General features: G+C 52.5%; 1 protein-coding gene across 1 annotated transcript; it reads right to left on the bottom strand.

The window, feature by feature from the left end:
• Nucleotides 1-11,296: 11,296 nt before the first annotated feature.
• Nucleotides 11,297-22,703, bottom strand: INKA2 (inka box actin regulator 2; the record flags this gene model as incomplete). Its single annotated transcript, XM_082833425.1, has 2 exons — nt 11,297-12,139; nt 22,647-22,703. 2 exons carry the CDS (start codon nt 22,701-22,703, stop codon nt 11,297-11,299), a joined length of 900 nt encoding a protein of 299 aa, XP_082689551.1.
• Between the last annotated feature and the right edge of the window lie 920 nt (nt 22,704-23,623).

Raw genomic sequence — 23,623 nt, 5'->3', positions numbered from 1 at the left:
TATACATATGTCTGGGACTGAGGGGCCAAAAATCTCATAAATGCAATAAATTAAAAAAAAAATAAGTGAAGCATTAGGGCCAGTCTGTCCAGGTCAGTGTAGCATATTTTAAGGTCCTCTAAAGTCATTCTGCTTTGAAACTCACCTCTCAAACATTCCTTTGGACTTAAAATCATAGATAACCATCTCATAAGCGAGCAAACATTTCTAAATATTACCTGTTACATAGATTGTGTCGTTATTTGCCAGATTAAGTAGGAATTATTTTAAATAAGAAGAACTCCCAAGTTACAGTCTGCTTGACTAGGAGCATAACTTGATGTCCTCTGTTTTAGGACATGGTAGGAAAAGACGACAGGTACTGGATTTCTTTGTTACATCTTACACAGTCTACTTGGGATAAAGGTAGAACTGTGAAGAAAAATGCCCTTGTGGCACACAGTAGTGTGCAGAGCAGGACCAGCTGAATTCAGAGACATGCATTGTTATCTCAAAGACGTCTGCCATTGCTGAGCAAGATGGAAAGGTATCCTGTCAGAAAGTGAGATAGGTGTGCTTTTATATTGTCCCTATGTGAAGTCCTTAGTCTTGGTTCCAGAGGGGAGGGTGCCTGAAAATACGATATATTTTTATAGTAGAAAAATCAAAAAGTCCTCAAGGATATTATATGAATCTCATATGGTGAATATTCAAGAACTGACACCGTATCAGTATTTATGGCTATTTAAAGTATATTAACTTTGGTTATATGAGTAATATCTAATTTAAAGGAGGCTTGATGTCACAGTCGGTTTTTTCCGACTAGAATACGAACAACTTTTTGCTTTTTTCCACTAGAATACGAACAACTTTAATGGCTTCATAGTGTCCCCAAACAATCTTAGTTTTAGAAACTAAGTTAATACATAATCTATAATTTTACCCTCCACCAGGGGGAGCTTCAGTATCAGTTAACACTTCTACCATTGAATTAAAAGTAGATATTCAAGCCATCTATTCTATAAATACTGTGTGCCTCACAAAGAGGTGTGAAGGCCCTCCCTCAAGAGTTTGCAGTTTAATTGGGCAGAGAAGATATAAGAAATTCGTCAGAGATATGAATAGCATTGTAATTCATTGAACTGTGGCCACAGGGCAAATTCTCTTAGGAATGTTTAGAGAGAGATGGATATTGGTGTGTTTTTCTCTTCCCTACAACTTTGAACGAACCTGTATTTGGCAGCTTGGTTTGCCATCATAGCCGGCTGCCTTTTACTCCTTGGTGAAACCGTGTGCATCTTTGGAGTTAGAATGTACTTGGAAAAAGTCAATCCTTGGGAAGATACTGATCTTTATTACCAACTTTATGAACATAGGTTACTTGGTCTGAGGCTGTTTTTCTCCACATATGAACATTCTGCATTTTCTGGACCTGCCCAATTTCAAATAGTTTGCCTCATTATCCTCATAGGTACACATATATTTGTCAGTTCACGTATCCGATTTTTGTTTTCAGGACTGAGGGACAGAAAGATACAAAGATTACCTCAGTATTTTCCTTTGTAAGCAATCATAGTAGAATGTTAGAGGGCGTAAAATACACTCATAAATATGAGTAGTGAAACCAAAGTGTGAAGAAATTGTCAGGTATTCGGAGGAGGAAAATAACTTGTAAAATAACCTTTTGTTTTGTTTGGGTCTTGTACTTATTTAAGGTGCTACTTAAATGTGTGTTAAAATAGCCCCTCTTGACTCAGCTCCAAACTTAAAAGGGCAGAGTGGTTTGGGTGCTTGTCCAGGATCTGGAAGGAGCCCATCTTGCCGGGGAGGAAATGAATGTGAGCTTTGAGGCAGTCTAACCACCCAGCTTTTAGCATTTCTATTCCCGAAAAATGTAAAAACATGCAAGTTATTCTTGAAAATGTAGCATAGACATTGCATTGAACATGGATTTTTCTTACTATAACTTCATCTTGGGTTTGTTGAATGTGTTGAATGTGTAGTGCACTTATTTAATGCCATATCTTGCTTAAATACTCTTGTTGAGAACAGCTGGAGACTTTGAACTGGGTGCCTAGTTCTGTTTTCTGGGAGGCAACATGGATTCTGTTTTGCAGACATCAACAAGAGCTTTAAAAGTGAATTGGGGATGCAAGTTCTTTGGCTTGTTAAGAAGCTTCCTGTGGTTCTGGGCCCAAGGTGTGACATACATTTCCTGCTAATCGCTTCTCTTAAGAAGCATGGGCTTGGCTGTTCGTTTGGAGGAAAAACCTTAATAAACCTTCCCATTTTAAGCAGTGATGTGACTCTTATTTTGAGCTGTTGTTTTCAGTGCATTTTTTTAAACTTAACCAAATGCAAGTTCTTGTGCCTACTTTTAACCATGTAAAAGTTCTTGTAGGGCTTACAAAGCAGAACAAGGCATGATCCTTCTAGGCCTACCAGCAAATAGTTATTGTGCCTCTGCTGTATGCCAGGTGCTGGTCTGCGTGTTGGGGCTACATCGGGGAATAATACAAACCAAAATCCCTTCATCCCTTCCCTCGTGGAGTTTCTGGCAGGTGGCAAAAGCTGTGTGTGTGTGTGTGTGTGTGTGTGTGTGTACTATGCAGAAGAGTTAAGCAGTGTAAAGGGGCAGGAGTGCTGGGCAGAAGGAATGTGGTGGTAGTGGGTCACAGGTTTAGGTTTCACTGAAGTTGCTCTTGCATAAATACTGGAAATATGTAGCCCATACACCTGCCTGGGGGAAAGCACAGCCTTCATGCAGTGGGAAGGGTCTGCAGATGCCATAAGGTGGACATATGCCTGGTGTGTTGAAGGATCAGCAAGGAGGCCAGTGTGGCTGGAGCAGAGGGATCAAGGAGGAGAGTAATAGGAGGTAACAGAGAGGCAGTGGGATGGGGGAAGACACTTCCTTCCGCATTTACTGAGTGGAGTCCACGAAAGAGCTTTTGGCAGAGGATAAAACATGGTCTGACTCAGCCTACCATAAGGAATACCATTTAGGAATAGCCTATAGAGGGCCCAGGATGGAAGCAGAGAGGCCAGTTAGGGTACTGAATAATCAGGTAGGAAAGTGGAGCCAACAGGAAATGCTGACACATGGAGAGAGAGAGAGAGAGAGTGAGTGTGTGTGTGTGTGTGTGAGAGAGAGAGAGAGAGAGAGTCAAAGATGACTCCAAGATTTTTGGCCAGTAAGGTAGTGAAGATTATGACAGGAGCGGGTTTGGAAGGGGCAGAGGGAGGGGGTCAGGAATTCGACTTTGAACATACTAAGTGTGAAAAGTGTGTCACATTCTAGAGTTGTACGATAGGTGGTTGGATATGAGTCTGGAATTCAGAGGAAGAGGTCTGGACAGGAGGCTTACATTTAATATTTAAGAACATGAAGCTGAATAGGATCACCAGGGTTGAGTATAGACAGAAGCGATCCAAGGATTCTGTCATGAGGTTGGGAGACGAAGAATTAGCAAAGGAGAACACGGAGGTCACTGGTGACCTTAACGGGCTGTCAGTGGAGTGGTAGGGGACAGTGTCTGGAGTAGGTGTAGGAGAAAACGGAAAGAAAGACAGTGGAGATGTCAGGCATGGATTACTGTTGAGCTGGATGAAACAGTGCATGTTTGTGTGCTAATAGGAGTGGTCCACTGAGGAGGCGTGTAAGGGAAGAAGCTGACCCAGATAGGAGCATGGGCGGCTACAGTGGCAGAAGGCAAACAGTATGTGGGATAGAAACTGGTAGGTTACAAAGAACTAATAAAAGGTACCATGAAGAAGTTTTAAGCAAAGTAGCATGAGACAGAAGAGACAGATGCTTTCTGTTCTGGGAGATCTGAAATGCTTCCAGAGAGGGGAGTTGAACCAGGCTTTAAAGGGTGGAATTTTCAACAGGTGTTACAGGCAGATTGCAGGAAACAGGAACCAGGAGTGATCTAGTTTCAGTTGGTGTTAATGTGGAGAGAAGAGGCTGGAGCCCTATCATGACAGGCCTTGAAACAAGAAGTCAGCAACTAGTAGGTTGAGCTAAGCAAATAACAAGCGCATAGCATCCTCTGGGTGAGACTTGGAGAGGACAGGGCTGGGGGGATTTCAGAAGTGAGGAGGATTGGCAATTTCGAGGTTATAAGGCCTCCTCCCCACGGATTCTAGTGGTCTTCCCAGGCTTCATATCGCACTCCATTTTCCCTCTTTCTCTAATGACGATGATCTCTGAGGCTTATCGTTGTGATCATTGCCAAACAAAAGCTCCGTTTAGAAGGGAACCAGCATTAACAGTTCGGCACTCCAAGATGTTAGGGAGGATTTAAGAGAAAAGGCTTTTTTTTTGCTCTGTATTCCTCTGCTTCACTTGACATAATTCTCCCCTCAGACCCTTTGGTACCTACAGGGTGGGTAGTTAGTTCCCACCTTCACACCCTCCCAAGTTTTCCTTTCTTTACTGTTACTTCACAGCAGGAGACAGCAGCCCCTCTGGCCCTTCAGACCCTTCCTTTCCCTGGGGATCTACCATTTTGATTAAGAAGGCTCTTTTCCTTAATCCACTCCTATTGGGTAGGTGCCAACTTTCCCACCAAGACCCCATCATTCAGGCCTTCCCTTGCGGGTGAAAGCCAAGCCACACTTCTGTAGCCCCCATCTCCCTTGCCCTTTGCATCACTAGTATCTCTCTAGGTGGGTGGGTTGGGGAGTTTGAAGGAGCGGCGTTAAGTGATGCTAGGCATGCAGTCTTCCCATTATGTAAAGTAGGACTTGGAATTGTGGGATTAGGCACTGGGCCCTGTCTGCCTTGCCTGGGAGGGGATACATTTAATGGAGAAGTTTAAAGAAGATATTTGATCCCTATGTTCCCTGTAGGGTCCCGAAGCCAAGACCAGGAGCTTTGGAATTCTTCAGGCCTTTGAAATCACTGATACAGTCCCCTAACCCCGTATTTTCTGGAATATAAATTGACTTATTTGAACAGATGCTTGGAACCTCAGATCGGGGATTCTCACACCTGCTTGAGTCAGTCTGCCCGGTGCTCCCTGTGATGAGGAGGAAGCTCCCTAGGCCCGTCCCTAGGCAGTGCACGTAGGAGGCTTTGAGTGACTACTTGGTGGCCGTCCGGGATGAAGTCACCAGCCTTGGCACTTCTGCCTGAGGAGCAGAGTCTATGCAGGGGTTTCAGTTGCTGTACTTGAACACCATTTGGAGCAACCTCCAAATGTTGCTACTTCTTGCTTTTAGAAAACTTTTTATGCCTGATACCCTCCCCTTTCCCACCACTTCTACACAAACGACTGATACGCATGCTGCCTTGCTGGGAGACAATGTCTGGAGTGTGGCCAGTAGTGGGGCTGGAGGGAGGGAAGGCGCTGAGCACCCAGCTCTCAACTTCCTTCCCCCTTGCCCCACCCTGACCCTCCACAATCACAATGGGGGAAGCAGAATCTAGCAGACTCGATGTCCCCAGCAGGGGCGGGGATCCCTGGCAAAGCAGGTTAAGAAAAACTCCTATGGTAGGGTAAGGCTGGGGCCAGATGTTGTTGCCAAAAAGGACAAGGGGATGAGCCAGGTCAGGACGACCTGTTGGGAGGGAGCAAGTAGAAGGGGATAAAACTTGGAGGCTGGGGTACAAGCGATGCCCTCCAGGCTGGAAAGAGGGAGCCACTGGGATTGAGCAGGCATGGAAGACAAGTGGCTGCGGTCATCTGCAGGACCTGAGCTCTGGGCGGCCGGATGACAGCATGCCAGGGGCAGGGAGCTGGGTGGGAGGGGGAGGGCCAGGGCTCCTCAGACAGCCCGTGTTACAGTAGAATTGGCCTGGAAAGCTAGGGTGGAGACGCCAAAGCAACGGGCCAGAGACAGAGGGCACCACACAACAGCTTGGGGAGGGGGGCTCAGGTTGGGGAGTTTACTCTCTTGAAAGTGATGTTGGCCCCAGCTCCTCTCTCCTGGGGAGTGGACTGAGGAGTTGAGTGAGAAGTGGGCCTGGGGAGGCAGCTGAGGGGCCTTGACTGCTGGTCTTGCCTAAAGCAGGAGATGCAGGAGCCGGGCTCAGCAGAGGGTTCACTCTGAGGAGTGGAGGTCACGTCGAGCGCCCTGTGCTCCGCGGTGCTGGAGGTACAGGAGTGGTGGGAGAGGAGTTGCTAGGGTGACTTACAAAGTAAGTCCTGTGGTTGGGTACAGGCACAGATAAAGCCCCTGGGGAGGGCTTCGCAGAGGAGATGCCCTCTAGACTGCAGAGTGAAAGGTGCGTTAACAGGTCAGCCGGGCAGAGGCAGTGGGGAAACAGCAATGCAAAGACCTAGAGGCATAAAAACCCCAAGCTTGGAGCAAAGTGCTCACCTCCCTGGAGCGTCAAGTTGGGGGGTGGGAAGTGCCCAGAAGTAAGGCTGAGAAAGTCCATTGGGGTCTGTTGGGAAGGACTGGGCCTCCAGACACCCACGGAAGACAGGCCCAATGAGGATGAAGTCACAGGATCTTGAAGACACTTCCTTCACCTCCTGTCCTCCCAGAGCCCAGGCAGCATTTCCTTGCAGCTGTGGGCCCTCCGGTCGGCAGGGGGAGGTGAGGAAGGGGCCTGAGGGGGAGGCACAGGAGGAAAGGGAAAGCAGCCAGGGGAGTAACATGTGCAGAGCGGGGGAAACAGGGAAACAAAACCCAATTCTTCCCTTGGATGGGGGCACCTCCCCCAAAAACCAGGTGGCATCTGCTGTGCCTGAACCCACCCCCCGCCCCGCCCCGGCCAGTGGGAAGAACTAGGGGGCAGGGCGGAGAGCCCAGAGCTGGGTCGTGGTGGGCTTCTGCCGGAGGTGCAGAGCTCGCAGGAGGGCATTTTTGGCAGTGATTCCTATGCCCCCGGAACAGGGTGGCTGTCTTGAGGGATGGGTCCAGAGGGGCGTACAGGGAATGGATTCAGTGGAGTGGAAGCCAGGGAGCAGAAGCGCGGCAGCTGTGGCCTGAGACCTGGTGGAGAGTCAGAGACCCTGCTCCCTCCCGGACCCAGGGCCCAGCCTGGCCAAGATACAGGGAAAAGGCGGAGTGTTAGTTGCAGTCATGGCTCCCTGCCAGATTATTTTTGCCCCAAGTGTTGTGTTGAGGAGTAGGTGCCCGAGAAGGGCTCCCTCCCTCTTTGTTCCTTGGAGGCCTCTCTCTGACCAGTAACACAAAGATGATTTCAGAGAGTGATGCGGGTGAGAGTGTGGGGCGGCAACACTGACTCCTCAAAACCATCAGAACTTGGCTCGTCCACCTCTCTAGTCCTTGCCAGGAATGCGCGGGCCCTGAGGGTTTACTGTGAGGGAGCGGGCGGGGATGGGGGTGCTCCCTAGAGCACATCCTCAGGCAGTGGGGGGTCTTCAAGCACCATTCCTGAGCTCAGCCTATGCTGCTGCCCCTCCGTACCCAGCCCCCTACACACGTGCACACACATATCCTTCCACGGAAAAGTGTAAATTGTTTGCCATTTGGCAAATAGCCCATCCGGGTAATATTTTTACAATGTACAAAAACATGTTCACACTTATTGTCTTCTCTGATCCTTGTTACAGTTCTGTGAGGTAATAGGGCCAGAAGAAGAGACCAAGGCTCTGAGAAAGCTGTTCTTGATCTTTCAGTGTTTTTGGCCCTCGGTCACTTGGTCCGCGCCTGAAGTGACGGTCGCTCATCTGATACATACTGAGCTTCTGCTGGGTTCTAGAGCCCGAGGTGCCTCACGTCCTTCACATCTCACAGCAGCCCTGCGTTTTCGCCGTTTCACACCAAGAACAGTGAGGCTCAGGGAGGTTAAGCCACCCACTCAAGCTTACACAGTGACGGGCAAGGGGGTCTCCTATCCTGTTTGACTCCGGAATCCAGTGCCCATGCCCGGGTACCGGCAGAAGTGCCGTGACTGCCCTGGCTGGGGAAGGCACCTGGCGGGCACTGAGAGCCAGATACCCGCCGAGAGACAGGCTGTGCTCCCGCTTTAGGGAGGCCCTGTAGGAAGTGTTGCTGTGACTCGGGAAAGATGGGGGCGCCCCGCTTGCCACAGCGCTCTGCGGAACAGGGCCACGTGGCAGGGACAGAGCTGAGCCAGGTCTCTGGTCCTCGGGGCAAGTTTGAGTTCGGCTCTCCACCTGAGGAAGAGGGACCCTCTGGGAAAGAGGGGTCCCAGGGCTGAAGGGATGGGAAGAGAAAGGAAGGGGACTAGGCAGGCCCTCCGGCCACAGGGACTCTTCTAGTTCCTGCTTGTGGCCAGGGATCATCTACAGACACACTCTGGTCTCAGGGCCACAGAGAAGCAGGTGGGGTCCTGAGCAGATGCCTGAGCCAATCAGGGGACCCCGGTACCTGCCAGGGAAGTGGGCCAGGTGTGAGGCGGACCCCATGCCAGGGAGGGTATCAAATGAACTTCCAGCTTATTTGCATGTCCTAAATAACCATAAAATGAGCCCCAGGGGCAGCATTAAGCTGTCAATTTCTCTCAGCTTCCTTCCACTACTTCCCCTCACACATGGCTCCCCCCCCACATTCCTGTATCACTTAGGCCGCACGCATTCCCATTCACCTCTCCCCTCAGCGTCAGTAAAATAGTCTCCATCATTTTCCCGGCAGGAGCCCAAAAGGGGACGGAGAAGGAAAAATAATGGGGGTGGGGGGACACACATGAATTGGCCCTAATCTTTCATCATCAAAGCACGGGATGGGGCACACTACATCAGCCCTGTCAAGACCCGGGCAAAATTCCGCCACTGGCAGCCAGCATTCCATTTATTCTCCATGCGTGGATAATGCGGGGAGGATGGGTTTTGTTGTTGTTCCTCTTGACTTGGCTTTGGAGTAAATATGGACAGTTTGTGGGGCGGTGTGAAAAGCGTAAGCCTGCAAGTCAGCTGGAACTATTTCAATCCCAGCTCTGGCACTGGGACCCTCGGCAAGTTGCTGAACTTCTCTGAGCCTCTCCATGTGAAACAGGAGTAACAGCAGCTATTTCCAGAATGTGGTAAGAAGGAAATAAGAGCACGAAGCAGGCAGTGCCCAACACCTGCAAATTTTGTGGCAGCATGTGTCACTCATTGTTTTGTTCTGGCCCAAGTTGCAGTGAGTTTTCATTCCCTTGGATCCCTTCTGGCTAACCTTTGGGTTAAGAGTTTCTTCTTTCTTCCCACTGGACCCCTTGAGTCAGGAACTGGGTCCTTGTCATTGCTCTGTTCTTAGTTCCTATCACAACGCCTGGCACTGGGAAGTGTTCAGAAAGTTTTGTTCAGTTGGTCTGAATCGCAATGACTGTCCACAAAACTGATGCGTCACAGATGAATGGCCAAGAGGTGACCTGGTTTCCTGTAGGATCATTCCTGACTCGGAGCTGGTGCCTTCTTGAGTAACTGCTGGGTAGCTTCTCCCCCATCCAGCAGCCCATGGCTCCCTCCTCTCCGGACTCAGCGATTCAGTAGGTGGGATCTTCACACACACACATTCTACACGTGTGCACACACACACACATCACTCCGCCACCCAAGGCAGCCACAGCCGATGGGCCTTCACCCAGGATGGATTTCAGATTTCTGTGGGGAGACAGGAAGGATGGGCAGGGGCTTCCTCCTCCAGAAAGGGCTAGCTCGGTTGGTAAACTCCAGGGAGACACGAGGAAAGTACAGGCTTTGGAGCCAGACATCCCTCTGTTTCAAATCCTGGTTCTTTCATTTGCTAGTAACCTCATATGGGCAGCTTACAGGACCCCTCAGAGCCTCCACTGAATTACCAGGTATTAACAATACCTTCTAGGGTCATTTTGAAGTTTGAAAGACGTGTGCACACTGCCTGGCCAATAGCCATTGTGCGCGCACACACACACACAAAAATTAATAAGCACCTTTCCTCTTGTAGCTTCTGCCACCGAAAACTACACGTCTACCATTTGACTGTGTGGGAATTTGAGGGTGACCCTAATCGCTTCCCAACTAGAGCTCTGGGGCTGTTCACTCTAAGCCCCCTCCCTCCATCTCTGCCCCCAGGGGTCCAGGATGCAGGAAGAGCCCTTGTTATTTTTTCCTCTACAATTTGGTATTAAATGCTCTGAGGGCGGGAAGGCGGCTTGCCTCTAATTGCAGCTGTCACTCCCCATCAGGCAGAGGGGAGTTCAGCCAGGAGGAGGTGAGGGAGGAGAAACGGATTGCCCTGCTGGTCAGGCTCGGCCCAAACAGGGACCCACATTGTCTTTTCCCAGCCAGTGGGCGTTCCCTGCCAGGGCGGGAGGGACAGGCAGGCGGGCCCTGGATCTGGCAGCGTTGCTCTCCGGGCCACGTGCCCAGCACGGCTTTAGGTGTAGCCACGGGTGCCGGGTGCCGGAGCTGAGCTGCTGCCCCTCCACCCTGGGTTGTCCTGGACAAGGTGGGAAGATGAGGCCAAAGGCATTTTTAAATGAGCGCGTATTTCTTCTTGGCTCACCTTGCCTCACTGGTGAATTCACATGTTCTTGTGCCCTGGGTGGAAGTTCTGAGCTGGAGACAGGGTGTTGGGGAAGGAGTGTGTGTGATTCCAGGGCCCGGCGTCTGTTCTTCAGTCAGCCCCTGCCTGCGGCCTGTACTTGGACAGGTAGCACATCCAGGCTTACTTCCTCATCTGGAAAATGGGGATAATACCTGCCTTTCTCGCCCATTTACGAAGGAGATAATGGATATGAAAAGGCTTTCAGACGTTTAACGTGCTATACAAATAGTAGCTTTCCTTTCCTGTGCTTCTGGAAAGGCTTGGGGCTTCCCCAAGTACTCCTTATACACACTCCTTAGTCAGCCGTTTCTCAGGGTCCAGGGATGGGCTGAAATCTCAAGGGCAACAGAAGGGGGTGGGAATTTGCCTCTCTGCTCCCACTCCCAGGAGGGCCAGGCTTTACTACCTGTGCCTGGAGCAGCGCTTTGCCAAGGAAGCAAACAGTTATGAGGCTGGGGACACGAGAAACAAGGTCTTTATTGGCGATGTCTCTGGGGAACCTGTGGCCCCAGTGCCCGATCCATGCAGAATGTTACACTGAGGTCTTTGGGGGCAGTGAAGGAATGTCAGAAGGATTTCCTGGTCTTCTCCCCCTGCCCCTCTCCTGCTGTCACCTCCAGCCCCAAAGCAACACACACACACATTCTCTCTCTCTCTCTCTGTCCAGGGACTCTTGCCTCCCCCACCAGCCAGCCCCTAGTACAGCCTCGCCCAGCTACAGGCCTGTCAGCTCTGCTCCAGACCTTCTGCTGCTTCTCCCTCCCTTCTCGGCGGAAGGGACTTGGAGTTAGGCTTTTGAAAGCCATACCACCTGGCCTCTTTCCCAGGGGCCCTTTTGGGTCAGTCAAATTTCTACCTCTAGGATTCAGACCCAAACCGCTGTGTTAACATCAAAGCCAGAGGGTGAGGATTCCAGGGCCTTGGGGCAGCTGGTGGAAGGATTCTCCCCTCGTCTGGGCTCCAAGGCACCTGGGAAGGGGCAATGTCCAGAGCCCTTGGAATGGCCCCGCTTCTTGCCCTTCTGCAAGCGTCCGGCTCTGGGCTCAGAAGCCGTAGGTGTCACCCAGCCTGGTTTCTCCTTCAGCAGCCGGTCACGGTCAGGCCGCACACTACGCAAGAACTTCCTAAAGATGTTTGCTGTTAGGGCAAACCTGCGGCCCAGCTCCCGCGGCGGGCCCCTCCCTCCTTTGGGGGCTCCTGCCTCCGGGGTCTCACCCTTCTCCCCACCCTTCTCCAGTTCCGGCAAGTCCAGCCAGTTGCCCACCAGGTCCGCAAAAACGTTGTCACCTAACACCAGAGGCTGTCGATTCCGGCCCCGGGACATCAACGTGGAGGTCCAGTCATCCGGTTCCACCAGCTCTGGCCCCCGCTGGGCACAGCTTTGGTGCTCTGGCAGCCGTGTCCTGGGCGGGGGAGCTAGATCCCTCCCACACACACTCCTAGGAGATGGAAGCTTGGCGCTGCTGCCCAGAGCAGGCTGGCTGGAGGGGGAGCAGCCCGCAGGCCTGGCAGGACCGCTGCCACCCTCCCACTGAGGGGGCTCCAGCTGCGTCCGGGGGCTTTCAGGGCAGCCTGGGGCAGGACCCCCTCCAGAGATCTCCAGCTGCTCCAGTGCTGTCTGCACCTGCAGGAGCTTCAGTTCTTGCAGCGCCCCCATCATGCAGTTCATCTGATCCTGCAAGCCATCGCCCACTTCCTTCATGGACATCTGCAGGGGAGAGAGCACAGGGCCTGTGAGCCAGGGGGAAGGGCTGTTCCCCAAACACACACCTCCAGGGTCATTGCAGCCTGGCACTGACCCCATCTCTGTACAGCCTAGTACAGTGCAGATCAGGGCTGGGAGAGGAGGAATTTTGACACGGATATGGCTGGATAAAGGAAATACTATTAATGGCAGCTAACTTGCTAAGACAAGCACCGTCCTGAGCTACATATATGTATACATATATGCATATGTATAATTAATCTATAGTTAATCTCCCCAACTACTCTGTGAGGTAGTATTATTGTTCCTATTTTACAGATGAGGAAACTGAGGCACATAAGTAACTAGCTCAAGATTACATAGAAGGTAAGAGGTGGCACTGAGATCACTTTGACGGTACAGAAAGTTCCGGTGGCCACCTGTGTCCTTTGTGTCTGTGCCCTCTTCTCCTGAGCCTCCCTGAGACGAGGATGATGAAGACAATAACAATTTGTGAGCAGTTACCGTGTAACAGGAGTTGAGCTAAGTATTCTGTGCACATCATCTCACTGCATCCTTATATAAACCCTAGGAGGTTGGTATTATAATTCTCATGTTAACGTATGAGTTAACCACGGTGAGAGTGAAGTAACTTGCCTAAGGTCACATGGCTCACGCTGCTGGGACTCAAACACAGGACGTCTCACTCCAAATGCTAGAGTCCTAACCACCAAGCACTGCCTCAGGATGGCTGGGCAGTGGAGGAGGGCTGAGAGGGACGCTAGGGAAGAGGAGGGGCTCAGATTCCCTAAGAGAAAGGGAGGGTAGGCCTGGGGTTTCCTTTCACTGCTGTTCACATCTGGCAGGTCAGGAGACAGATAAGGAGCCACGAAGCTCCTGTTTGCTGAGACCCCTGCCCAGCTCTGCCCAGCCCTTCTCTCCCTTCCCAACACCTGTCCCCTCTCAGCTGCTCTCAAACTTGGCTCCAGTGCTCTTCCTGCCTTCTTGGCCCAGTTGGCTCCGCTGTCCTAGCCAAGAGTGGGGACACTGGGGGCCAGTTCCCCAGCCCCTCTGTGGGTGTCTAAGGCCCGAGTCCCAGGTGCCAGCTGGAAGGGGCTAAGAGATTGACTTGGGTGAGGGCCGAGTTTGGAGGCTGGGCAGGGGATGCTTTGTCTGATAACATTCACGAGGTTCCCGTCCCCGGGCCCAAGCTGCCTTGGTTCCGCCAGCTCCCTCCCCAGATCTGCTCATGTTACAACAGCAAACCTCAGGCAAGGGGACCATCTGTTTCTTAAGCCCCCCAGAGACCCACCGGGATCATCTTACCTCCCAGCCTTGTCCTAACGCACAGAGCTGAGCCCACAGGGTGGAGGGGTGCAGGGCCTGGGAGGGCAGGCGCAGAGGCTCTGCAGCGCTGTGCTGGCAGCTGACCCTCTCAGGCTTTAGGGTCACACCCTCCCCTGCCAACTCGGGCTTTGGTGGGGGTTAGGGGCCAGCCCAGGCTCTCCTGAGCCAGCAGTGCTAACAGGCAGTGGAGGACTGACTGTCGCTGAGGGCAAGGAAGCCATTGCTGAGTGTAAGATTGCCCCCACTCTGCACCTTCCCCAAGAAAGAGCAAGAAGAAGTGGTGGTTCGGGGCCTCATGGCCTGGGGTGTGCCAGGCTGCTGGGCAAGCATGCTCCATTTGAGTGGCAGCAGCAGCAGCAGGAGACACAGCCTGTGGCGTGGCCACGCTTGCTGACGGCCCCCTGCTCTGGCCTCTTTGGCTTCTACCTTCCTGACCCCTTCCTTCTGGAGGCAGCTCAGCCACAACTGGAAGACCCAGAGCAGAGTCAGGAGACTCTGAGCCCCAAACCAAACTCCTCAAGGTCCCTTCCTGGCAAACTGCTGCACCGACTATCCTATTTCTGCCCCCTGCCTCATACCACTCACCCCAACCTGGAACCTCAGGGTCATAATTGGCTTTCCCACCCCACTGGCCGTTCTTGTCCCCAGATGCTGCACATCTGCCCTTCTACCCCCTGCAATGCTGCAGAAGCCTCCTTGCAGGCCACCAAATCAGGCTTCCCGACACACACCTCCGACCCTGTCACTCGCCACTCAGAAGCATAATCCACTCCCATATACACCCCACACTCCCATCAGAACCTCTTCTGTGATACTTAAAACGCTCTTCCCTGTTGTCCTGCTACTCACAGCTCCTCTGTGCATTTAAGTGCTGGGTCACTGATGAAACATTCATTGAGCATCTACTTCTTGGGGGCAGGGACTGAGATCTACACATCATTGTGTTGCCCCAGAACCCAGCTAGCACCTCTGCACTTACTACATATCCATAAAACACACTGAGTACCACTGAGCACCCCAAATTGCTTGCTGCCCTCAGTAAGTCACTACCCAGGGAGGAAGGGTCAGGAACCTTTCTCAAGGTTTCATTTCACCAAGAGGCCCAGAGTCGGAGCTTGCCAGCTTCCTTCCAGAAGGCTAAACACAGTCCAGGTCAGAGGCGGTGGGAGGAATGAAATGACCCCATTCAATCCCTTCCAGTATGGAAAAATCCTTAAGAAATAATGCTGACATTTTCTACCTTTTTAAAGTGAGAATGAATGTGTGGGTATGTATGAATTCAGGGATGCCCATAAAACAGAGGCCCCATTTAAGTAAATAAGAGCTGAAGTTGCAGCCCTATGGAAAATGATAGTGCATTGGTTAAGATCTTGGGTTCTGGAGACAAACAGAACAGGGTTCAAATCCCAGCTCTGCCATGTAATAGCTGTGTGATCTGAGCAAGCTATTTAAATTCTGTTTTTTAATTTCTCCATTCTTGCTTTTTTTGGCCGCCCTGTGCGGCCTGCAGGATCTTAGTTCCCCCATCAGGGATTGAATCTGGGCCACTTCAGTGAACGTGCTGCATCCTACGAACCACTAGACCGCCAGGGAACTCCAATTTCTCCATTCTTTAAAATGGGAATAAGAGTTCCTGCCTGGTCCAACTTTGGACAGACGAGATGAGGTAATGTGTGTTTATGCGTGGCCTACAGGTGGATTTTGGCTGTTATCTTAAGACTTCCTGAGAACTTCCAGAACATTTCTTCCTCAGTGAACCTGAACACGCAGTAGTGATAGGACTCCATTCACCTATCTGGTTTGATTGAGGAGAAACGTCTCGTCTGGTCCCTTTTCCCACCCTGGCACCACACAGAGGAAGGAAAAGGGAAGCCTCGCATCCTCCTGCCCACGGTCCAGCCAGATTTGGTCAGCCAGCCACAGAGCGCTGACCTTGGAGGGCAAGAAGGCAGCTGTGAGGGGGCTGAGGATGGAAGAAGGAAGCCCGAGTGTGGGAAACAGGGAGGCCAGGGAGTGGGGAGGCAGGAGCATCGGCTGGGGCGCCTGATGGAGAAGCGAGCTGCCTTTCCCAGCCCGGGGGGAGTGATGTCACCCAAGGAGAAAGAGCCAGAGGGCAGGCTGCTGTCTTCCCCAGAGCGTGGGACCCGCTCAGATCCCAAGGTTTCTCTGGCCGAGAGGGAGAAGAGAGAGCAACGTGGGGTGGGCGTAAAGGAGAGGCGCCAAACCTGAGAAAGTCCCGAGCTAGAAACGAACACTAAATCCCATGCTGTAGGTGATGAGCTCCTCTCTGGCCTCCCAGTGCCTCGGGACGGTGCCAAGTCATACCCAACTTGCCCTCAGGGCTCAGGTGGAAAAGTCACAAGAAGGCCTAATTAGTTCTGATTCTTTTGAGTGGGAATGGCTCTAACAGGCACTACCGTCTTTCTCCACCCCAGCTCACACACACTCACACACGCTTGTACACACACGTGTGCACACAGGCACAGAGCTAGCCTGCTCCACCGCCAAGCACAACACCCGTGATAAGCGTATCCTAGAGACGGCTGTGCGAACCCTTTCTGAGAAAGGTCTCACCACCCTCCTTGCATCCACCCCACCCCACAGCCCATCTCCCACCCCCAGCATCTTCTGGGCCTCCAAATGTCTCATTCTAAACATTTTCTTCCTGTCAAACTCTAATCTCTCCCACTGCAATCTAAACCAGCCCCTGGCTTCCTCCCTGTGGTGGAGCTGGATGCCCCCGGGGCACCCTCCTAGGGTTTGTGAAGAGCCCCATGCTGTCCTGTGGAGACCTGGCCCCCTCCAGCTGACTAACTCGGCCACTCCACATGGGGCAGATTCACCAACCTTTCGTGCTTCGGATTCTGACTGTGAAATGATAACCCCTCACACGTGTGTAGCACTGGCTCTGTCTTCTACATGACCTCGTCTGATCCCCACAATTGCTCCGGAAGTCTGACGAGGCAGTTGGACTTACCCCACTTAATGGATTAGGAAGCTAGGGAGCTGAGAGGTTCGTTTTCTCCCTCAGTGTTTCCTAAACACGCTTCCCTAGACTTTCCTTCATGATTTCACCATATCTATATATGACCTAGTCTCCTACTTAATACTTTACTTAAATCTGTTTATATAAATTAATGGATTTATATGGAAACTTATATGAAATGTATATCACTTGCCATAAACAGATGGTAACGCTTCCTATCTATCTATCCATCTATCTATCGAAACTAAGCTTTTCGTCTGAGTATCACCTGATGTCATCTTGAGCACCGCCAGTGGAAACACAGATCTATTGCCTGAGGTTCCGAGGTGGATTAGTGGCAGGACTGGGACGCCATGCCTGGCCCTCTGACTCCAGGCCAGTGAGCTTTCCATGTCATCATAATCCCTGACTCTTCAGCCTCATGGGATTGTTGTGAGAAGAAACCAGGATAGTCAGTGGGACGTGCGAGGGCAATTATCATCACATAGGGAGGAAGAACATGAAGTCGTGGAGGGACTCCAAGACCCAATTCGGTTCACTTCCACTTAAGGTGTTTCTTCACTGACTCATCTGAAGGGGGAAGATGCTTGCTGGGAAGCCAAACCCCACCATCCTGGCCCTCCAGCCCTGAGCCCTCCGCGGGGTGGTGAGGGCTCAGCTGCCCATGGACAGCTCCCCTCCATGGCACTCGCTGGGCCCTTTGTGGTTTGGGAGGAGTAAGGATGGGAAAATGTGACACCAGCATCCTCGGCAACCTTCCCAAGCCCTCTCCTAGGCCCCTGACTGATCCCACAGCTGTGCCCTCCATCCATCCATCTCACGCCCTCTCCCAGCTCAGCCAGAATCCTTTGACACAGGCTCCAGCTTTGCCCATGGACCTGGCAGTGTGCCCTGCCTCGCTCCCCCCACCCCCATTACTCACAAGATCCCCACACAGTTCCTTTCAGCCCCTCTGGAAGCTAGAAGGAGGTTCAGGGCCGGAAATGGGAAAAGCCCAGCTTTTGCCAAGTGGCCCATTCTCCAGCTCCGTGAATAGGGACCTTCACAGCCCCCTGCTCTTGGCTGGAACTCTCAACAGGAAGGTAAGGTAGAAACTGTGCCAAGAGCCGGAGGAGGGAGGAGGGTAAAGAAAGGAGGGAGTGTGAGATGGATGAGCCCACTCTCCCAACTGAACAATCTACCGGGGGCCATGTGCTTGGGCAAGAGGCAGACAGACGGAGAGAGGGGCCCAGTCTCGCCCCTGCAGGGAGCTTGCCTCTCAGCCTCACCTCTCCCCTGTCCAGCTTTAGCCCCTCTCCAAGGCAGCCAGTGAACCAAGTTCCTTGGGCATCCAAGGGACCTCAAAGAGTTACCTTCTTTTTCTCCTTTCTGATTCAGGCCTTCATACTCTCCTGTGTGGACTCTTGTGATAACCTTCTACCTCATCTTCCCGCCTCAATTTCCTCCCTCCCCCCATCCCCACCCCAACCACCTCCTAGATCCCAGGGCACGTCTCTAACCACGCTGCTCGGCAATGCATATGGAAAAGGTCAGACTCTTCAGCATGGCATTCAACCCCGCCCCCCCTTCTGCTCTCAACAGCTCTTTCAGCCCTGTTGCCCACTCTTTTTCTGCATATACCCTATGTTCTAGCCATAATCCAGTGAGTCTTCAAATGTCCCCTCTAGACAGTCTTCAAACACCCCCATTACTTCCATCTCTGCACGTTTTGGTCATGTCGTTTTCATCATCTGCCTGAAATGCTCTTTTTCTCCTGTGCCCATCCCTATTTATCCCTCGAGGTGTGGTTCAAATGCTACCACTTCCACGAAGCCTTCCCTGACCCCCTAGCTGGAGGTAATTCCTCCCTCTCAGAGCACTGAATGTGTGCCTCTCATCTAGTACGTATCCTCCGTTTCTATACAAGACATTCGCGTGCATATACTGGCGAAGAGTGTGAGATCTGCAGTCAGACTGGCTGGGTTTGAATCGTAGTTCTGCCACTTATCAGCTCTATACCTTGGCCAAGCCACTTAACCTTCCCATGTCCCATTTATAAAATGGGAATAATGGAAGTACAACTTCTTAGTGTTGCTTTGGCAACTGACACAATACCTGAGATATCTGGCATATCAGTAAGTGTTAACATCAATATATGTTGTTACTATTATCACTCCCATTAAACTCTAAGTTTCCTGAAAGCAGGATCAGTGTCTGTTTATATTTGTAACCAAAGTACTAGTGCCTGGCAAAGTGCTTTAAACATAGTACGAACTCAATAAGTGTGTTCTGTGAATGAATGACACATGCACACCAGTCTGATCAGTTCATCACTGTGAGTTTACCAAGTGCTTACAACACATCAGGTACTGTGTTATGTGCTAGGGACATACAGCTGGGGAGGCACTTGACATAATCTTCACAGTAGCTGTATAAAGTAGGTACTTTTAAAAGCCCATTTTACGGATGAGAAAGCTAAGGAACAGAGACGTCAAATAATCTGCCAGGGTCACACAGAGCCAGGTTTTGAGTTCAGGTTGGCCTGACCCCAAATCCTGTGCTCCATGCTCTTCCCACTGACTACAGCACACCCCAGCAAAGTCCTCTTCACTCTAGCTCTAAACATCAAGGGAGACCACATTATGAGATCCTTTGCAGAAGCTTTTTTCTGCCTCAGGAAACTTGCTCTTTTGCCCCAAGAGCTGAAGGCTGTTCCTAATGTACCTCCTCTATCACCTTCTTATTTCCTCCTTATTTTGTCTTTATGCTCTGGTCCTCCTCCATGTACCAGAATCTCCTGAACTTGTGGCCACTAGTGGCTAGATAATTGCCTTCTAGGAACACCAAGTTGTTCTAGAAGGACCTTCCCCAGCCTGAGAGAAGTCTCTCTGCTGCTTCACCAGGCCTCAGCTAGGATCGACATTAAAGGAGCTGGTTCCATCAACCTCCTCCTCCTCCAGGAAGCCTTCCCACCCTGGCTGTACTTTACTCAGCCTTTATGCACTCTGTTTGCTCTACACTGATCTGAACTCATGAGCAACACCCTGTGAGCATCTTACATCTGCTTCCTCTGTGTGCCTATGTCTACCCCATTTGTTGGAAGCCCTCAAGGGAGCAGTGTATAAGGAACAGCTGGTCCCAAGGCCTGTGTTCAGGCAGGGCCCCTCTTTGGCTGCTGGAGTGGGGAGAGATATATTCCCTACTGAGTAGTTGCAGCCCTGACCCCCTCATCCTTAGGAAGAAGTGTGTCAGCTGCTGCTACTCTCCTGCTACATTTCAGCCCTGAAACCAGATCCCTGTCCTCTTCCAAATAGGGGAGAAGGGCCAGTTCTCCAGACATCAACCTAATTGAGCCAGGATCCCCAAACTCTCAGCGTCCCTCCAGTGCTCACTTGTTACAATGCAAATTTTCTGCTTCAGGAAATTGGGAAATTCTGCTACTTTGGTTTTCAATATCAGACTCTTCTTGTCTAGATTTTCTGGGCCAAGGGCAGGACCATGAGGCAGGAGAGGAGTGCACAACACCCTCGACAAAGAAAATTTCACAACTCCTTGATGTTTCTTTTTCCAGCAGCCTTAACCCACAGTGTCTGTAGGACGTATGCTTCTTGAAGGGAATTTAATGGCATAAATGAACGTAGAACTTGACTAGTATTACATGAGTGCCATTCCTGGGCACACACTAACTTAGGGCAAAGCCAAGCACCACACAGTCCTCCTGGGTGGCAGGGAAGATTCTGCCTGGGATGAACACACACATACACACACACACACACACACACACACACACACACTTCAAGCTCATGACACACACACACACACACACACACACACTTCAAGCTCATGACACATACTGACTATAAGCCTTTCCCAGCCCATTGCAGACCCAGGGGATAAACAAGCCAACACCTTCCTAACCCAGGCACAACCAAGCTGCGGTGAATTCAAACCCCAAAGTCCTTAGAGGAGCCAAAAGGCTGAGGCTGAGCTAACTCAGCTCCACCTTCTCCTTCACTCCATTGGGAAAACAGAGTCACTGAGATCTGGCTCTGCCTAAGCCCTGGGCTGAGGCGTCAGGGAGTGAACAAGACTCTAATAGCTCTGCCTGTCACTCTGCTCTGTCTCCTTTCTGGGCAGACTGGCACTGGGGAGGGGGCGGAACACCATGGGTGGAGGGAGGGTGCAGAGCTCTCCCATCTGAGTGTCATTCTGGGCCCCAGGCCAGGCATTTGGCTTCCTCTCCAAGAGAGTCAAAGGCTGAAGCTGTTCAGACAAAGGGCCAAATGAAAGCTAATGGGGAGCTGGGTGACTTCAGCCTCTCCCCTTCCTCCTTCCGGGGACTGGGGCTCAAGTCCTTGGCAGGAGAGCGTGCAAATCAAGACCTGGAGCTCAGCTCCGTGCAGATTCCTATTGCCTTTTTTATTCTCCCGGCGTCCACAGACTGTCTTCGCCCCCCCTCACCACCTCCCACCTAAGGTGCTGTAAAAAATGCAAATCAGTAGGATTTTAAAATTCAAGCCCGTGCCAGGAACACCCACAAACCCTCTATTAAGGCAGATCCTGAGGTGGGTGGTGTGGTCCCAGATTCCAAGCAAAAAAAAGAGGATTCTGTTAGATTCTTTTCTCAGCATGGCCCTTGGACTTCAGACGTTATCTGTGGCAACCTTGACCTTTCCTTCTGGTATTGGACAAGTGAATGGGACAAGTCAGAATTATGTGTGGGCTGGGGCCAGCCATCCTAAACTGACATGGAAAGCATGAGAAAATGAGTATGGGAAAGGACATGATGGAGACTCTTCTGTCCCTCATCTAAGAAGCATTCCTCTGGGTAATGTTCCCATCTGAGTGTCACCACCAAAAGGGCTTGGGGAGGAAGTCCCAGAGAAGTGACCATTGACCTGAGAAGGCAGGCCCCGGAGTGGGACAGACAGAAAGAGTGTCTGGGCCACTTGACCAGGAAACATCAAGGAGAACACCTGCTGCTACAAGCTCCCCCTCCCCCCCAAGCTGGCCCCTGTTAAAGCTGCCAAGCTCCCTCCCCAGCGGGAAGAGTGGACAGTTTGCAGGCAGGAGTGGGAGAGGCTGTCATGGAATCTGGAGAGCCATGGGCTGGCACTTTTTGGATCCAGGTCTGCTGTTGTCAGCCTGGGTGCCCCTGGCCCTGAAAAGCAAGAAGAAAGAGGGGAGAAAAGTGAGACCGAGAAGAGGTCGACTCCAAGAGAAACAAACTAAAAGGGACAAAAGGAGGCGGAGGCAAAGCCCCAGGAGAGCCTGGTTGACAGAGACGGCTGTGGCGGCCCAGGTGGGGGACGTGCATAATATGTCTGAATTCTCGTGGTGGGTAGAACAAGAGAGGTGGCAGGTGGGAGGGGGAGGGATATTAAGTCAGTAAGAAGCAATGCGCCTCCCACAACAGAGTTTCGGCAGAAGCCGCTCTCCCCACTTGGGCGATTTCCACGCCCCGCCGCCCACCCCCCGACCCCGAGACTGTGCCACTTCTCCCGGCCCCCGTACCCCGGCCTCTGCACGTTCCCTCCTCGTTCCCCCAGCCCAGACCCCTGACATCTGGCTGGGCCTCCGCACTCCCGCTCGCGAGCTGCCAGGCGGCGCCCGTCCTCCCGCGCCGGGCCCGCCCCCGCCGGTCCAGCTGCCAGCCCCCTCCCCGCTGGCAGGCAAGTCCGGGCAGACAGCCGGCAGGGCCTGCCCCTGCAGCCGCGCCAGCCCTGCCAAGCCCGGCCGCCACAGCTGGGGGGGTGCCCGGAGGTGCCAGCTCCCCTCGAGCGAGCAGTCCCTGGCCGACCTCCTGCCCCGCGCAGGGCTGGAGCCACGCACCCTCCTCCCGGCGCCCCGCGCAGCCCCAGCTGCCCGGCAGCCGCGTTCCGCTCTTTCCGTGCGGGCGCCCGGGTCCCACCGCGTCTCGGGTGAGCCCTCTTTGCTCCCTCGGGTCTCTGGGCACATTTCGGTCTGGACTTGCTTGGCTCCCTCCGTCTCTCTCACTCGTTCGTGCCTGCCTCCCTCTCACACAAGTCTCTGCTCCAAGTTTCCACGGGGCCCCTTTTCCTCAGGACAGGCCCTGTCCTCCGCCTGCTCGCCGTGTGCCCTCCTCTCCTCTCTGGGCCTCGGCCCCGCGCGCGTCGCGGTCCCGGGGTCCTGGCGGAGGCCAGGTACCCGTCGTGGCGGAGCAGCCCTCCCAGCCCTCGGCTCCCGCTCCGCTCTTACCAGCTCCTGTTTGAGGCGGCGCAAATAGCAGTCCATTTCCCTGCTCTTCTTCCTCATGCGCCTATTGGCCGGGCTCGGCTCCACGAGAGAGTCCCAGGATGGGAACACCGGTCCCACCGAAACCGCGCTCGGCCGGCTCGCGGCCCCCGCGCCTCTCGCAGCGCCGAGCCGAGCCTCTGCTCCCAGGTCCGGACTTGGAGCCGCTTCCCGGCTACTCGCGGCGCGCAGTCCTTGCTGGGGGCGGAGGGAAAAGTGGGACAGCCTATGAGAATGCAGGAGGGATGCCTTCAGCCAATGAGAAGAACGCACGGGGGGCGCGGGCTGGGCTGCAGTGGATGGGCCCTGGAGCGGGTGGGTGCACCAGGCGAGGGCCTCCGCTCCTGGGGGACTGACATGGGGGACACCTACCTGGTCCTGCCCGGTGCTGCGGGGGATATCGTGACGCCAGACTGTACCGACGTCCCCCAACAAAGCACATGACCCCCAGAGAGAGCCCGTCTTACGGGATGGGAACTGGGTAGCGGTCTCGGAAGAAGCTGAGTACCTCAGTGTCAACACTGTTTCCCAAACTCCGATCAGAAAAGGAACACCCTCCACCCCAAATGCCACTCGGCAGCTCTTTTGAATTCTGAAGTGTTCAAAAAAGTGGACTCCGGAAGTGTAGGTCTACCTCACCTTCCAGTCTACTCCTCACCCCTGGAGCGGAGGAGCCGCCGCTCGGTCCGTTCACGTATTTATCACGAAGCAATGGAGGCTTTACTGTACTCCCTGCAGGGTTATAGGTCTGCGGTTACTGAACAAGACAGGCTAGGTCTCTGGTCTCAAGAACGTACAAGGGGCGGCGGAAGGGAAGGGGATAAGACAGACAGATAAAAAAATAAAAATTAGACACCATAATTTCAGGTAATGACTCTTCATGAAAACATAAAATAGGGTAATGGGATGGGGGCTGCCTTCAGTAGGGTGGGCAGGGGTGG

The sequence above is a fragment of the Leucopleurus acutus genome (genome assembly GCF_964270905.1).
Source record: "Leucopleurus acutus genome assembly, chromosome: 2".
NCBI lineage: Eukaryota > Metazoa > Chordata > Mammalia > Artiodactyla > Delphinidae > Leucopleurus > Leucopleurus acutus.
The sequence above is the reverse complement of the archived record's forward strand: the minus strand, read 5'-3'. Positions and strand labels throughout refer to the sequence as shown.